Here is a 17,348-nt window from a genome sequence, read left to right on the forward strand (position 1 = left end):
TTCTCAGAAGTGATTCATTAATCATGTCAAATCCTGCATCATTCATAATATTTGGGAACAATTGCCACACAAAATCAGGCGCTGATAGGTTGTTGCCGTATATGTTGAAAAGCTTGTGCTTTCTTTTTGTTTGATTAAACCCCACAGTAAAATGAAGTTGCTAAGGTACATTTGCTTACTGTACTAGACAGTGAAATTACTGTTTTGAGGAAGCGAAACAGCCCCCTTAACTTAGGAAAATTTGCCAAATGCTCACAGCATTAACGTTAGTATTTCTTATATGTGAGGCAACCAAACGTTGTAGCTGTTTTACACAATATTTAACTCTAGATTCTACTCTTGCAACCGATTCCCCGTTTACCTATAGTATCAAGGAAAAACACAAGATGTAGGTACTTTAAGTATATTAATGTGTTGAAAGCTGGGTAGGGTACAGTTCCACTAAAGCTAATAATGAAATATCTATGGTTTAATATTTGCATAGCTATTAATTGCAGTGATGTATTCTGGCCTAGGGCAGCAGGTCCATAGGGCAGCAGCCCCACAAAACAGGAAGCCAAATGCCCTTTAGGGACTGGTTCAAATTAAAAATGAGATCACCGATCTCCCCATCCAGCCCATTGACACAATGGCGGACTGTGCAGAGGAGGTCTTCTGCCCAACACCACAGGTTCTTAAAAGGGGGAGCCCAAGGATAAATGCTGAAGCTTAGTAGGATGGTGGGATGGAGGGGATGGTGGAATGGAGGGGATGGCTATTGGCGTTGCACTTTGTTAGGCCTAGGACCGTGTTGGAGGTAAATACACCACTGATTGCCATACAGGATATGCAAATCAGATGATAAACACTGAACTTTAAATAAAGTCTAGTTTTCTAATATTGTTGTATAGATACAGGAATAGATCAGGAATTATGCGTTAACAGTCAACTGTGCATTTTAGTGACATTTGAACATTTGCACCAAGACATGAAAGCTCCGCAAAGCCTTCTGCCTGGGACATGCAAATAGTGTGGCCTGTTAAAACTGGTGGCCACCAAATCTATGTTTGGCCACAAACCAGACAGAACCATATCGCTAAGCAAATACAAAGGAAATCTGTGATGAGAACGGGGATTTCCGTCTGCCTGCTCAGACCTTTCTACAGAATAAAAAGTGCAGGTATTACCAGCATTAAGGAAATAAGAACATTTGCCAATCAAATATTAGGTATGTCACCATAATGTGCATAAAAATGTGCACGTGAAAATATTTTTCTTCCGGGACCAAAACAATATTAAACATCTGTTAACTTTAAAGATTAGTCTTTCCAGGATGCTGGTCTTGGGTTTTCTGGTATATGTTGAAGAGAGGATTTGTTTTCCGGTGACTCAAGAGAAAGGAATAGCAGGTGCAAGAAAAGCATGTACAAGCAAATTTCCTTTGCTTGCTAATTAGAAGAAAGCCCTCACAATTTATTTCCCCGTGGGGCTTTACTTGTCCTGTGGCATCATACTGACTGGCTAAAGCTTGCAAATGGGTGCAGCTGAACCCGGTAGACAAAGTCAAAAGGTTTTGCAAACACCCAAAACGTCATTGTGACTTCTTAACGCTTAAGATCAAAAGATCGTTGCTCTATATAGGAGCACAAGAGTTTGAGAAGACAGGTCTGTAACATTAACAGAGCAAGCAGCATAGTCCCTCATATCTCCATGGCTAAAGCTGAGAAGCATCTCAGAAACCTTCTATCATCTATTTTTCAAATAGGAAAGTATTTGTGATATTTTTCTATTAGGGGAAGACATGCTGTCTTGTATGTCAGACAAAAGAAGGTAGCAATGACTGTATTATACAAAGTCCTTTGCTCTATGAAAGAGATGCGGAGACCTTGCACGATGTTCCTGTCTAGCTCAATCTCTTATGGTCTGTTATCTCATCAATAATTAGCCATGAATGCATAATTAACCCCTGCACTTCCCAAATAAGAAAGCATCATTCTAGAGACGCTGAGGGCACTGAGGTTTTATAAAGCCGTTTTACTGCCGGCATGATGGAACCATTTACTTTTATTCTTTTGCCAAACTTTTGTCTAGCCTTACACACTATTCCGACCTGAGAAGAGGTTTTATTAAGAGAGATGTGATAAGCCAGGACGTAAGTGACATTTTGTAACCAGCTGCCAGGGGAAACGTGACTATCCTTGTTGCAGGCTGCTCCTTACGAGACAACATTCTGCTTATATGCATATTTCATTATTGTATAGACTCTGGAGAACAGGATTCTGGTCTTTGCAGAACAAATGATGAGAAAGAAGATGGGGGGGGGGGTGCCTGCCTTGGTGTTCCCACATTGCCATCAGCAGAAGGGTTAAGAGTTTATCCCCTGAGCTAGAGGAATTGAACTGAAAGCATGCTGTATATTCTGGAAAAGTAACAGAGTCCTCCTTGTGCCTATTTAAGACCGAAGGCCTCCTTGTGTACTTAGACAAGCTCTGCCTCTGTTCATAGTCTAAAGGAGCTTCAAACAGGCTCAAACCAGGGGTATTTTTGGAGGTCATAATTACATGAAGGGTGAAGACTCTTACCCTTTTAATTGGTGTGAAAGGAGTTGTTCCACCTACACTTCTGAACTTAATGCATGTGATTAAATGCAGCATCCAAAAATCATTCCACGTACTGCCCAACAATTATTTTTTTATCATGCTACATTTTCTCGTATTCATAATTGTTGGTCTCATGTGACACAAAAGCAGGCAATTATAAACTGTTGATGCTAAAAAATGCTTCCTGAAAGTTTTTGGGGTTCTTATGTCATTATACCTTCAGTGTAAATTGACAGATCTGCTAAGATTTATTGGCTTAACACCTCCCAGCAGCACATAGGCAGGAAAAGCAGGCGCCATACAGAGCTGCCGGAGGACACATGAAATTGCTCTGGACAGAGAAGCTGGACATGCGAAGCAGCTCTGTATATATGGCTGGACACATAACTCTATATAGAGCCAGGTTGTGAAACATATAACCCCAAGATATAATTCCTAGTCTCCATCATGACCTGGTGTCTGGGTTTGGTCAAGCCCTGTAATTGAGAGTACAATTAATATCGTGTCTATGCGGAACTACTTTAACTAAAAAAAATAACGTATATATTTAAGCTGGAACAGAGTAATGTGGAGAGGATGAATAAAGACAGCAATAGTATGTGGAATGAATTATTGAAAGGAGTTTCTGGAATCTCCATTTCTAAGTAATGAATATTTCATACAAATATTATCTCACGTGTCTCTTGTTATCAATACTCTGCAATCATCATCACATCAGTGGTGGGGTTGTCCATCAGAAGAAACATTAGTATATATAAACCGGACAGCAAACACAATGTTATCATAAACATGTTGGACCGACCTATAAATTCACAGAAGACATCTAAATTGATACAGGACACACTGGCCCTACTGTGTAACGCTATACCCAAATTAAAAGACATATCTGGTGACACAACAAGCACTGGATATCATTAGTGCCCATTTTCTGATGGGTCATGCCAGGTTGACAATCCAATTATGCTTACTGAAAATCTGGCAAGGGCATATGGATGGTGGCAAGGCTTGGTGGTGTACCAAAAATCAAGTGATCTGGTCATGTTTGGATATCATAGTGTTGTGTTACATGTATCCAGATTCTCTATAACATCGCTTGTGCATCATAAGTGCACCAAAAAGCTGAAAACTGTAAGCAGACTTTGTAAATGTTGTTGTTTGTTAGAAGTTACATATAAAAACGAAGAATAAGAGGAGGGTTAGTCATTCTCCCATTTTTTGCATGCGCAGATGAAAAATTGTTTGATGAACTACATGTACATAATATAAAAATTGATATATAAAACAGCAAGTAGGTGAGCCTGGAAGAGCAAATGTTAGAAAGGGACTGTGCCTTGTAATAAGCCCATTTACTATTAAAAAAGCTAAGCTACTAATAAATGTGATTGACCTCTCATTACCACTGGCAACCCTGTATCTCAAACATGATTGTCACTCAAAGCCAGCTCGGCTCTCCTTTAGCAAGATGTTCACTTGTGTTCACCTTTCATAATGCTTACTTTTCAGATACCCGACGTGTTCCTTGGTTTCAGGGCCATCTTTAAACATAAAAGGGACCCGGGCAACCCCCTTCCATAGCCCAACTGTACCTGCGTGGAGAATAATGGAGCTACTAACAGTGCAGACTTCTCCACCAAAGCTTCATTCATGGTCTGCGTACCATCTGCTGCTGGTCCCTACTACATGACATAATATCCCGGCCCCCTCTAACAGCAGGGGGACAGTGCGTTACTGGAGTATGGTGGCTGTTAAGAAAGCCCCTGGGACAACTGTGTGGGCTCCAACAGTAAACCTGGGCCCAGGGCAGCAGCCCATTTTGAACCATGTCAGAGACAGCCCACCCTGGTTTGCAGGAACCATTACCACGAACATGGTAGGAGCATGAGTTTGTGCTAAATAACAACACTTAGAGAAACATGCCCAATATCCCTCTCACTTTAACCTACCTCTAAAAAAAACTCATTTTACCAGACCCACAGCAGACTTCAATATACTGTATCTAACTCTGCGATCAGAGTGAGGAGCAGAGCTTCAGCAGCTCCCTGTGACGTTATAAGGCTACTGGAAAGTGTGACTTTAAATACCCGTCTGGAGAAGCAGACATTACACAGAAATGTTGTCCTACCAGAAACCCTGAGGATATGCAAGCTTGGCCTTCGAGTGTGAATTAACATGTTCTGTCCCAGAATACAAGATGGTCCCTTGGAGGAGCGAGATAGTTTGTCATTGTGTGACACTTTCCAGGTATTCACAATGTAGTACAATGGCACACAACATATCCCTGAGATTTGTAGGTATGCTTGGGGCACTCGTGACTTTGGGGGACTCATGCACTATTGTTGCTTACTGATACTGTTGTCAAGTGTGATGAGTGGTGTGTAAAAAAAGTAACATGACAACCAATATTCCCTTATAGCTTCTGTTCTCATCATGTTCAATACAACACTCCGAAAGAAGGGGTCCTGTTCACCGTTTCTGAAGCTGTTCAACTGCAAAGACTTGGAGCATCTGAGGTCACAAATGTACGTTCCATTTACCGTAAAACAGCTCACCATGAGGAACACAACTGTTTTGTAGCCACTCTTACATAGATGCAAACTAGTAGGAACTGAAACAGTCCTAAATGGTTACAAAGATGATTAGTGATTCGCTCTTGAGCTCTTAAATTTTTTCTTAATCACACCTTGCAATGGAGGCATTTTAAGAGATTCATGGAACTAATTCCCACAGTCTTTCCATGTGCATGGAAGAAGCTTTCCATAATAAATCAGATTGTTACTATGTGTTTATTAGTAAAGGGTCAGCAAGTTACGCAGCTCTTGATCTCCCCATACCCAGAGCTAGTAACTCTGTTACTCTGTTTTATAATAAAAGATTGCACCCTAGTAACCCTGAGGACTACGAGTAACAATAAATCCAACCTCCAAAAAAAGCCTGCAGTTTAAAATTTGATAACATACAGGAATTGAGCTGTAATGCACATTTGCATTAAATAATATGCTTTGTATTTTATTTTTATTTTCATCATTACTTATCGCCTTCGTTGTGGCAAATGAATCAACGCATAATATTGTGGATCTCCTGGATTTACTGTTTATTACTAGTTCTCATAATCTCCGCGCTAAACGGAACTTTCTATTGTTAAAATAGAAATTCCAATGCAGATTTTTTTTAAAAACCTAGTCGTAAGTTATTACTAGTGAAAGTGCATGATAATGTATGCAAGGTATTGCAAGCGTATATGTAGAATTCTAATCCTAACCTCTGCCTATGCGGCCAGATAGTTAGCTATTCTACTATATCTATCTATCTATATATAGATAGATAGATAGATAGATAGATATAGATATCTATCTATATATAGATAGATAGATATCTATATATATATATATATATATATATATATATATATATATATATATATATTGGTCTCTTGAGAACATTCAACCTCTATATGAAATCTGCCTTGGCCAAGAATAATTTTCTTACAATCCACAATAAGTTCCATCACAAAAAGGGGATATCATACTGATTGGAATGTGGCTTGCACGTGCCAGATGAGAAAATGTATATATTTCAACTTTCTACGTCAGCATGGCCAACATGCCATTAAAGGGTTAAACTATACACACAGGAACCACATGGTGCCCCCTGCTTACAAGACCTGTCAGTATGACTGATCTGAAGCAGGAGAATAAAATTCCTATAATGTAGTAGGGGAGTGTTTTTAGTCTCTCTCTCTCTCATGGAAAGTCATTTCCCAACATGCAACCTTTATTGATACGCTTATTATTGGAAGGCATGGGGGGATGTGCTAATGCACTACATTCCAAGCAAAGGGTTAATTTACATTGATGACCAAGGCTGCGAAATTGATTTCCAAAACTATAATTTACTTAACTTTTTGTTTTATTATTTATTTTAAGTCGTCAGCGATGAACATGGCGTGACGTTATTACAACCCTTCCGAATTAAGGGAACGGCATAACCTGAAGTGTATATATACAAGCCAGATATTAAAATAAATATTAATAAAATAATACATAAAATAAATAATGTGGCTCCGGCTTTCACAACCAGGTGTTTTAAGATGTTTTGGTTTTTTTTGTTTACATATAATAATTATAAGGCTTGATGATAGTATTAATAAGATTAATAATAATGGGCTTGTACTGACCGCGGCATAAGCTAAAACCTTTTTTTTTTTAACTAAGTATTAATTAATAAAACTGGATATTAAAATAAAATACAGATATTTTGCATTACTTGACTGAGTTCAACTCCCACAATCCCCAGGAAGCAAGTGCGTAGCTTAAGGCTCCAATTTTTAGACGACGTTGATTGATATCTAAAAACTATTTTTATGAGAGAAAACTTTGAAATATATAAGTATAAAAACATCATTAAAGCCCTATAAATAGGAGTGATGAAGACATGGTTTCATGGGACAACAGTTTGGTACATTTATTTTAGTGGATGATTTATGAGTTTTGAGAGTGTTTCTCATGGTTTCTCACCACACAGCAAAATAGCAGAAAGAAACGTATGCTATTATAGAATGGCTCAACACAAGGTATAATAATAATAATAATAATAATAGCAATAGAATTACTGATTGGAGATGTGCTTTCAGGAAGTCAGAAGTACAAAATGTTAATATAAATAAATAAACAAAACGTTTACAATACTGAATACAGAAATGTTTGAAACTTTTATACCTATAGACTATTTTGGTAACTGGACTTATTTTTTCAAGTTGAATTTTTTTTAGATAGATTGATAGATATATAGATAGATATTTACAGATTGGTGGATGGATAGACATATAGACAAACATATAGATACAGATTGGTGGATGGATAGACATATAGACAAACATATAGAAACTGATGGATGGATGGATAGATAGATAGATAGATAGACATATAGATATAGATTGATGGATAGATATATAGATAGATATCGATGGATAGATAATGGATAGATATATAGATGATAGACAGGTAGCTATAGATTGATGGATAGATAGATGGATAGCTATATCTCTAGACAGATGGATAATGGCTACAAATAGATGTAGATGCGCACATGCTGACATTATATGAGACTGCTTGACTTTTTGTGGCATAGGGCTGTCAGTCCCATGCCCGGTAGTGAGGACGGTGTACTCACATGAACACATGGTAGACGAAGGCCCACCCTCGGGGTCTCTCCAGCACGTTGTACAGATAGTTCTGCAGGCGCCGGTACCTCTTGTGTGAGGCTGAGGTGCGCGGTGGACCCGGCAGGGGAGTCCCCAGGAGCCCCAATCGGCGGGGGCTGCCACTATCCGTCTGCACAGCCGTAAGTGCCACGAACTCCATGCCGCTCTCCTGGCCGGGCACCGTGGCCAAGGATAAGGAGGGCACCCGGCCATTGTCTGTCTGGGGCTGTGCCCCCACGGCCATGGTCCCTTGGGGGGGATTGGGGGCAGCGGGCTTCAGCTCATTACAAGAATGGGAGTCCCGCAGGGATGAGCCCGGAGAGGGAGAGGATCTGCCGGCCGGGCACGATTCGGAAGCGGAGGGTCCCGAGGATTTAAGGGGTGAGGGATGAGGAGACGCTTGGCAGCGGGGCGGCAGGGGTTTCTGTGGAGCGGACACTCGGGGGCTGGGAGGTGAGAAGTTGTGGGGAAAGTTTCAGCTCCATAACAGTGGAAAGTTAGCGAGTCACTAAATCCGGATGAAGCTCGGCGCCGTGAGGAGGGAAGGAGAGAAGCTTGGTTTGGCTCCAGCCGACCAACAGTGTGCCCGGCGTGCCCTCTGTGACAGCCGCACACGGACTCCCGCTCTGCAGATCCCCCGCTCTCTTTCCCTCTCGCTGTCCCGTGTGCGCCGCTTCTCCCTCTCTGCTACCCCCTCTCACTACTAACACCTCCCCCTCTCTCATCCCTGGTCCTCCCCTTACACAAGTTACAGTAAGTCACAGACACAGCCGGCCTCCCCCGTCTCTCTAATATCATGTCTCGTGGACTCACCATCATCTCTTTGCCTTACTGTATCATTGTGTGTCTCTCTCATCACACTTCATCACACTGCATCTTACTCCATCACACTGCATCTCACTCCACCACACTGCATCTCACTCCATCACACTCCATCACACTGCATCTCACTCCATCACACTGCATCTCATTCCACCACCACACTGCATCTCATTCCATCACACTGCATCTCACTCCATCACAGTCCCTTCTACAACTGTCCACCTGGGTACCAAATTCTTTCCCCAATCAATGCTCAGACCTAATTCACAGTGCAGGTTGTTCTATTGAGTCTTCATGGTCATATAAAGGCATATATTGTGGTCCTCAGTTTGCCCCCTGCTCTGGACAGTCTCAGGTTATCTTGTTAATCCCCCTGCCCTCCTCTCTGTCTCACTATATCACTAAATCTTCCTGTTCCCTCTTTATTACACATGCCAATCTATACCCAAGTCACACAGTCCTCTTTCAGTTTGTCTCATTTGGGACTAGAACCCCTCACACCTCCTTGCTACCCTCCTCAATTTCATTTATCTCCCCTATGCCCTACAATGTAAATATTGCCCCAAGCATGGCCTACATTGATGCACTGGAACATATGCATCAGCTCTCCATCTCATCCTTTATATATATATATATATATTTATATAGCCCTGGAACTCTTTTAATGATTTTTGTTAGTCTGTAGGTATATAATTTGTAATTTCATGACAACGATTTCCTTTTCGTTTTATGGTAGACATTTTCCACCACTCTTCTGCTTCGACCACAATCTTCCACTCTTCCAGTAACCCCTCCTTTACATTTCTCTTAGCTTTCACCCTTCTCTTATTTCATCTCATACTATCTTACACTCACATCTCCCTTCCTCTCGTTTTGCTTTCTAAAAATGATTGTATTTACCGCGTGACACTAAATTATTTCCATTCACTCTCTTAGACATCTTGCGCTTTTGATATTATTTTTATTATTGAGATGAATTGTTGAGAATTTCTCATTTTCAAAAGGGATGTTAAATGTCAAAAGTGCAATTTTAAATCATACTTTCATGTTCCCACCAAAAGCCCTAATAGGATATGCATAAAATGACGGGTCATTTCTTTGCATGTATTGTGTAAGCTCTACACAATGGTTCCAGTGTTGTTAAAGTATTCTTAAAGGGAACATCAACCTTCACAGCTTTGAATAATTGAAAATGAATTATTTTAACGTGTGCTTTATGTTTTGAATCAGTGCAATTAATCAGCAAGATATTTGGTTTAAACATCTTTTTTTTAAGGGCAAAACGTGGCAAAACTAACATATTCATTTTCTCTTCTGAAATCATATAATTTCTACAAATTTCTAATTGGATACAAAAAGCTTCTACCAAAAAGGAGCAGTAAGAGATGGAACAACTTAATGGAGAAGAAAAATGATGTCAAATCCTGATATTGGGAAGTTACGTTGAATAAACAGGAGATGAGTTTCTAATATTCATGCGTTGCACATTTTATACTGTTAACACTACTATATAGATGTGTGAACTGTAAAATATGATATATTGGCAAGTAGCAAATCCATTCTAAAGAGGAACTATCATAATGGAGATAAAACCGGAACGGAAACCCCAATCACATGTTTCATTATAATTCATGTTTTTTTATGTACAGTTTTATGTTATTTAAGTTTAAGGTATATTGTTACCCCATATCTGCTTTGACCAAGGACATTTCTAGGGCATTTTATGCAAATCGTTCCTCCACCTCCCATGGTACCTCGGTGAAACCTGCATTGGAATCCTACTGTGAGCCCAAGCAGGAGGTCGAACAATTCCGGTACCAGTCATGCAATGTTCTAGTAGACTACATAGACACCTCTATAAAGACAATGAAGCAAAATGATGGCAGCTCTCATATGCAGCACAGAGCAATTACACATTTATTGATACTTAAAGGGATATTCTAGTGTCCCAGGCAGGTCTTGCATAAATTAGTACTTTAGAATGGATTATTAAAAATAAAAAAATAAAATGATATGCCTTACCTTTAGTGGAAGCTCCAGAACTCCTTCATGGTTTCACACCACTGAGTGGCTGCTTGAATGGGAACTCTCTGGGTTTTCCCCAGAGACTCCTGGTAAAGCTGGACCACGCTCAATTTCCGGGTCACGGAAGTGGCAATTAGGAATGCCTACTCCTAGCCACTTTCTACCCTATAGAAATTTCAGGCTAGTACATACCATACACATGGTTAGCCCCTTCTTCTCATGTAGGTAACCCTGTCCATCACAACACCATTCCTACCATAGGTTGAGGACTCAGGTAGCCAGAGCCTGGAAGTTCTCAGGTATGATCATATTGCAGACGATGTGGTCGGAGCACAGGGGCATTTGTATATGGGGGATTCTGAAGAATCGTCCCATACATTTGCAAGGAGGACATGACAAACATATAAAGGGACCACTCAGATATTATTTGCATTAAAGCGAGGATGACAAAAACACTGACAAGTATGAGGTATATAAGTGTAAGAATTTGGATTGAGAATGATTTGAAATATGTTTCTATTTACTCTGTCAGACCTATGCTATGATCTGGAAGGTTGTAATAAGTCGGCCGTCCTTTCTAACCTCCCTAAATGCCAGTTTACGAGGCAGCTGTTGATGTCTGTTAAAAGGTTGCCAACTGCGTGTAATTGAGGGCAGCTGGTTTGAGTATCTGGTGAGCTGAAGGGGCTTGGGTGAGGGAGATGTTGGCATGGAATTGTTAGCTTTGGCGGGAACTTAAAACTGCAATGAATGGGTGCAGGTTTTTTGTCCCATGACACAGAACCGGAAAGTTACTACTTTGTATAATTCATTGCAAATTTAAGGGGTGGACAAGTTTCAGTCAACTATTTTTCCTTGTTGAGTGCCCAGTGGCCATGTCAGATGCAGCTACGTGAAGAGATCTACTTGTAAGCCATATTGAGTCCCAGGGGTTAATGCTACTGCTCACCTTTCTATTTAAAATGCAAAACATTTTACATTTGGGGGTTAAACTCACAAGAAATGGGGGTGCGTGAGTAGGGGACAAGGATGACTGCACTGTTCAGCACATAGCACATAGCAACATTTTACAAGTGCTGGTCAGCAACTTGTGCAAGGTATGCTGGGAAAAAATGAACGACACTGTCATCTTAATGGGAACACAACTCTGTGGCGCATCTCACAGTAAATTCACTTACGTGTCTTTGAGTATCCTGGGCCACTGTTTGTCCTTAGTAAATACACCCATTTACAAACGTTGTAACTCATTTCAAAGAAGTTTGCAAACCCCACTGTCAAGGGATAACAGCGATGGCTCCCTTCATTAACTGTAAAGAGGATTTTTGTATGTATAAATGTTTCTTCCCTCCAAGTTGCATTGAGCTCTCTGCTCTTCTGCATATAGGGACCCCCCCCCCCTTAAAATATGTGCTAAATCAAAAGATTATCATGGTACTGTATATTTAAGGTATACAATACTGCTGGTTTCTATAGGAATTTAAATGTAAACGTATTTTACCTCCGTTGTACTCCTAAAAGGGATTTGACAACAAAAATCCTTGTATTTGTTGCTTAGCCTAAAGAGCTCCGACGTCAGCAAAAAATGCCTAATTGCAGATTTCCATCCTGCCCTTAATGACTTACAGCCTACTTTTTACAGCTAGGTGGGTTTGCACACACTGGAGCATTACGTTGAAGTGGCACAGCACTGCAGACTTTTCCACATGCCGAGTGATGGGAGTTGTAGACCACCTATAGCGGTGCTTTTGCAGAGAGGAATATTTAGTATGTCAGGTATTCTGAGCGACAATTTGGAATCTGACTACGGTGCATCGAGACCCTGCATACTGCCGGCATTAAACCCTTTGAAAAGCGGAGAACAAGCTGCTGGCAGGCAATGTAGTGGTTAAAGAAAATGATGGGGAGATACCCTGTTAATGAACATCTCTCTCTTTGCTTACTCAGGCACTCCGGCACATCCAGTACTAAATATCTGCAGGCATTGTGGGCCAGCACCCCCACCTCCCGGCTCATTCTGTTGCCTCTGCTCTTTAAAAGTGTTTAGTAATGCTAACGGGGCATTTACTAACGAGTAGTATTGTTATTCCCCTGATACCTATAACATGCACTTCTCTTTCACCCCCTCCCTCTTCCTACTTTTTCGTTTGCGGTCGGTTCATTTTCTTCTGTTCACTAAACTTTTTATTTTTTTTTATTTTTTTTTTTAGCTTTTGCTTTTTTTTGTTTGACTTCCTGTTTTTTTTATATAATATCAGAAATAAGTGTAGACGATTTCCTGGATTAGCCAATATACGAGGGAAGTAGAAATATGCCATTGTACAGCACTGCTTTATACGATAGCACTCTATAAATCGATAAATAATAATAATGTAACAGTCCCCTATTTCTCCTTATGCGTCAGTGTCTCATTTTTATCATTTTCCAATCTTCTTCTCACCCTTCACATAGATCTTTCACATTATTTTATTACTTTATTTGGTGTGTCTCAGTTAACTCTAATCTCTTGGGTTTCTTCATTTTTTACTCCGAGTTCACCCCTCCTCCTGCCTTTCTGGCTCCCCTGTGTATCTTCATATACCGCTTCTCATTCTACCTCTTTCCGTTTTTATTCTATCTTTTCAGTTGTCTTTCTCATATTTTGCATTTCCGTCATAGATTCCCTCTCTTTTTATATCATCACTTCTGCTCTTTCGGTTCTCCTTAATTTGCTATCCACTTAGCTCAGCTGTTTTATATATTGTCTTCCTAAATCTTGCTTAGGATCTTTTTTTTCCTTTTTCTATTTTCTTTGTCTACCTTCTCTATCCCTTTAAATTCTTCTCCTAGGTACAGCTTTCCCGTCGCACTGCTTGTGACAATAACCCTGTGTGCTTGATATTTTTACCTCTGCACATAAATTGCTGACTACGAATTCTCTAGCTAAAATACTTTTTCACACAGATGGGGGCCACCAAAATATCTCTTTTGCTCTTGCTCTTTGTTTTTCAGAAGAACATAATTTTAATTACTCACTGTCCTCGCCTCCTCTAATTAAACAGAAGAAAGAAACATTTAGACTAAGAGACTACAAACGGAATATCGGTCATTTACAGAAGACCCAGACTTGCAGTCATATTTATTACATGAAGAATGGATATTCCCCATTGGGGAGGGAGCACATCTTTAAAGCAGTTAAAGAGCTAGTACAGTTGTGGTGTCTGTTACTTAGTGTAGCATGAATAAAGTAGCATGTCACAGATTTTGCTTTAAATTCTGTAGGTGGGGACATGGGTTAACCCTACATTGACATAGATGTATGATATATCTGTGGTTGTCTTGTGTATCATTAGTCCTTGTAACGTTAGACATCCTAGTGGCAATATGTGGAAACGCATTTAACACCAAAATACATCCTTTACACAGTGACCCAAACAGGACAACCCAGGAGAATTTCCCCCACCTTGCCAGTATTCTCCTGGCTATGTTTTTCACAGCCTCCCTTGTAGCACACTGATCACATCACTTACATCTACACTATAGAGGAGTTGTTGGTTATTCATCAGTCTCGATGGGCATGTTATTGCAAGGAGACTATTCAGGCCCCATTTTTCTAGTTGTGTTTGACATTTACCTCTTCTGACATGGGCTATGCTTAGTTTCCATCACGCCCCACCTTTTGGTTCTACTGGTGGAATGCAAATGTGCATTCCACCAGTTGTACAAATATATACAATTTGTGGTGTCCTTTGACTAGGTTTAACACAATTGGGATAAGGGTCTGGGCTACTTTGTTCTCTCTTCAGGTTTTATGCCAGCGGATGAGGAACTACTATGTCGTTCACCAGAAGAATCAACTCTAGGAGAATAACGGCCTTATTGTAAAATGATCTCCATAGGGCAAGCATCACCACTGGATGAATTCTTAAGAGTATTTGCAGAAGAGGAAGTAACACATTTGTAGAGACAGCTGCTTGACACAGGCAGTGTGTGCACTACTTCTGCCACCCCATACTTGGCACTATAGATCTTCCTCTTTCTCCATATGGCAGAGGGTGGATCTGTGCCAGAAGGAATGGTACTAGATGAGTAAGGGGTTGGGTTAGATGTAAGAGGGAGGAAGAAAGGAGTTAAAGGGGAGTGAGGATGGGCAGGGATTGAAGTGAAACACCTGGAGGCAGGTGTGCTGCTCACCTGCGCACTGTACAGATGTACAGTATGTCATAAGAACAATTCTAACAAAATACTGCAAACACAGGGGGAGATTTTACAATTTACCGTAATTCTCTGGGGTATGACAAGACGAGAGACTAAGACAAACTGATACACAAGGTGGAGTGAGCCGTGCTCACAAGCTTACAATCTTGAAGGAATGGGGTGACAAACATAAGCCACAGAGAAAAGGTGAGAGGTAGTGAGAATTAGGATTCCTCATGCCCACTAAACTAGACCATTTAAAAAAAAATTGTGTCTGTAGCAAGCCCGGAATTGCGAGTAAACACTTAATCTCAGCAAAGCAGAAATGTTATTGAAAGTCCCTTTCCTCTGAAAAGAGCTGGTATTTGATTTCCTATCAATCATTCTAAAAGAGTAATGGAAAAACATAAGGCTGATTGTGAAAACTGTTGTTCTTTTTGCCATTGATTAGATTTTAAGTTGCCCAGCGTTTCAGCACTTTTTTACGTTAGCATGTTCTGCTAAGTACAGGGCAATCTATCTATCTATCTATCATAGTTATGATGTTCAGTTTTTTAAAACTCTTATGTGCATACCTGAAAACTTGGCGGCTCTGCATACCCGGAACCTAGCCAAGCGGGACGAGAACAGGACTACCCATTGAGGTCAGTGGGCGCTCCTGCTAACATTGCAGGGATGCATTTAAAAGGGGAATGGGCAACGAGTGGGACGTGTCAGGTCCTGCCCCCGTGACTTGGAGGATTCGGGTGTTGGCCCGAAGAAGCGATGCCTCTCTTGTAGTTCTCCGGGCCAAACTCGGAGAGTGCCCAGGTCCGTATATGTGCTACTACAGTAAACTAAATAGCCAACATAATAATTTTTATCAATATTGCAATTTTTTTCAAACAGCCACCTCGCAACACTATTGGGAGCTGCAAAGGGGGTCCGTGCTATGATGACACAGACCTCCATTGCTTTTTTTCACCTCCCTGGGACGGTCATGGAAGATCACAGGGTCCCCCTAACAAGCCCATGCTCCACACTGCCCTTCAAAGCAGGACAGTGAGTAGTTACCCTGGACTGTGCCTGAAAATCGAGACTGTCCCACAAATTCCAGGACCTTTGGGAAGTATACAATATGTATACAATATGTACTTAAATGTGTAGGGGAAACTTACCTTAAGGAATATGCTTGCCAGTAGATCACAGTTAGTCTCTGGACACATATAGTGTCCCATGACATATCTCCATGGAGATCTAATCATCTCACTTTCATCGTTCGGTCATAACATACCATTTGTGCAGCCAGACTGACACCTTTTCCAATAATTTCCCCATTTAACCCTTCATTTTACTACATAGGTTCATCTGAATAAAAAATGTACACAAATACGTATAAAAAAACATCTGCATCACAAAAAGCATGACGTGTATTTGCATGTGTGTATTATTTTATTTTGTATACCTGGGCAGTGCCTGCATGGAGTTCTACACGTTTAGGCTTCTTCAAACCAGCAAACGAAACCGCACAAACCACTAAAAACTAAACAAACACTTTGTTCATTAAGGGGCCTTTTAATCTCCTGCTCTATAACACACATACTTTAAGTACTTAATCTTTTCTTATTACATTAACTAGAAGTTTGTAATTGTGTGTGCAGCCACATGTTCTGGCCTAAGCTGACTAGACCTAGGATGGCAGGTCCGGGGGGGATTTTAGGCTTAGGCAACCAGGCCCCTGGTGTGCTGTTACTCAATCGGCCAGTGAAGGGACATCTCTGATCTATGTAGGCATGCACATCCTTCCGTGTATGTGTTTAGCACCCAGTTTTCTGTTTTCCCATAGGGGGATGAGAAGGCCAAGAGCCAGCTCTGACGGTAGCTTACTTTGTTAAACAGGTAGAAAATGAAATACGGATTTGTAGGAGAACTTTTTTTAACAGCTTTACCACTTGTAAGGTATTTGCAATAACGTTGATCAGTCTGTGCCGATTAGTAGCTTCTCTAGTGTAAGTGTAAATTAATTTAAAAGTGAGTCCTGTCTTTAGACAGTGGTAGAATTCATGGAGCAGGCAGCCAACATGTCTGCTTGCTGCTATGGTAACCAATAATGCCACATGAAATGCTACCAGCTGATCTAATGTTACATTAGCTAAATGTCATGTTTGAAGAAGACCCTATGACACCACAGTTGACCATCTCCTACTATAAAACACCTTCTCTCCAATAACATCAACATAAAAATAAAATAAGACTCTTAAAAAGTAATCTTACTGTTTGGACTGTACTAGGGCTGCAACTAACGATTATTTTAATAATCGATTAGTTGGCCGATTATTTTTTCGATTAATCGATTAATCGGATACTGGATGTTAAAAAACAACTTAAAATTTACATTAACATTCTTATTTTGTTATGATGTAATAAAAAAACAATATTTTCAAAGTACAAAAACCCAAACACAATATTTATGAAACAAAATAACCCCAAACATTCTGAAAAGAGGTGGACTATTACTGTTCAAGAAACTTTGCCCCAGCCCTGGTACTTTGCACCCAGCACTTTGCACT

General features: G+C 40.4%; 1 protein-coding gene across 1 annotated transcript in view; it reads right to left on the reverse strand.

The window, feature by feature from the left end:
- Positions 1 to 8,023, reverse strand: part of LOC149301085 (potassium voltage-gated channel subfamily KQT member 4-like) — a 48,381-nt gene extending 40,358 nt beyond the window's left edge. Inside the window, exon 1 of the mRNA XM_089484566.1 lies at positions 7,749 to 8,023. Within this exon, the coding sequence (XP_089340692.1) occupies positions 7,749 to 8,023 (275 nt within the window). The remainder of the gene's footprint in view (positions 1 to 7,748) is intronic.
- Between the last annotated feature and the right edge of the window lie 9,325 nt (positions 8,024 to 17,348).

This window comes from Sceloporus occidentalis, unplaced genomic scaffold (assembly GCF_023333645.1).
Source record: "Sceloporus occidentalis isolate IW3139 unplaced genomic scaffold, rSceOcc1.0.p SCAF_22, whole genome shotgun sequence".
Lineage (NCBI taxonomy): Eukaryota > Metazoa > Chordata > Lepidosauria > Squamata > Phrynosomatidae > Sceloporus > Sceloporus occidentalis.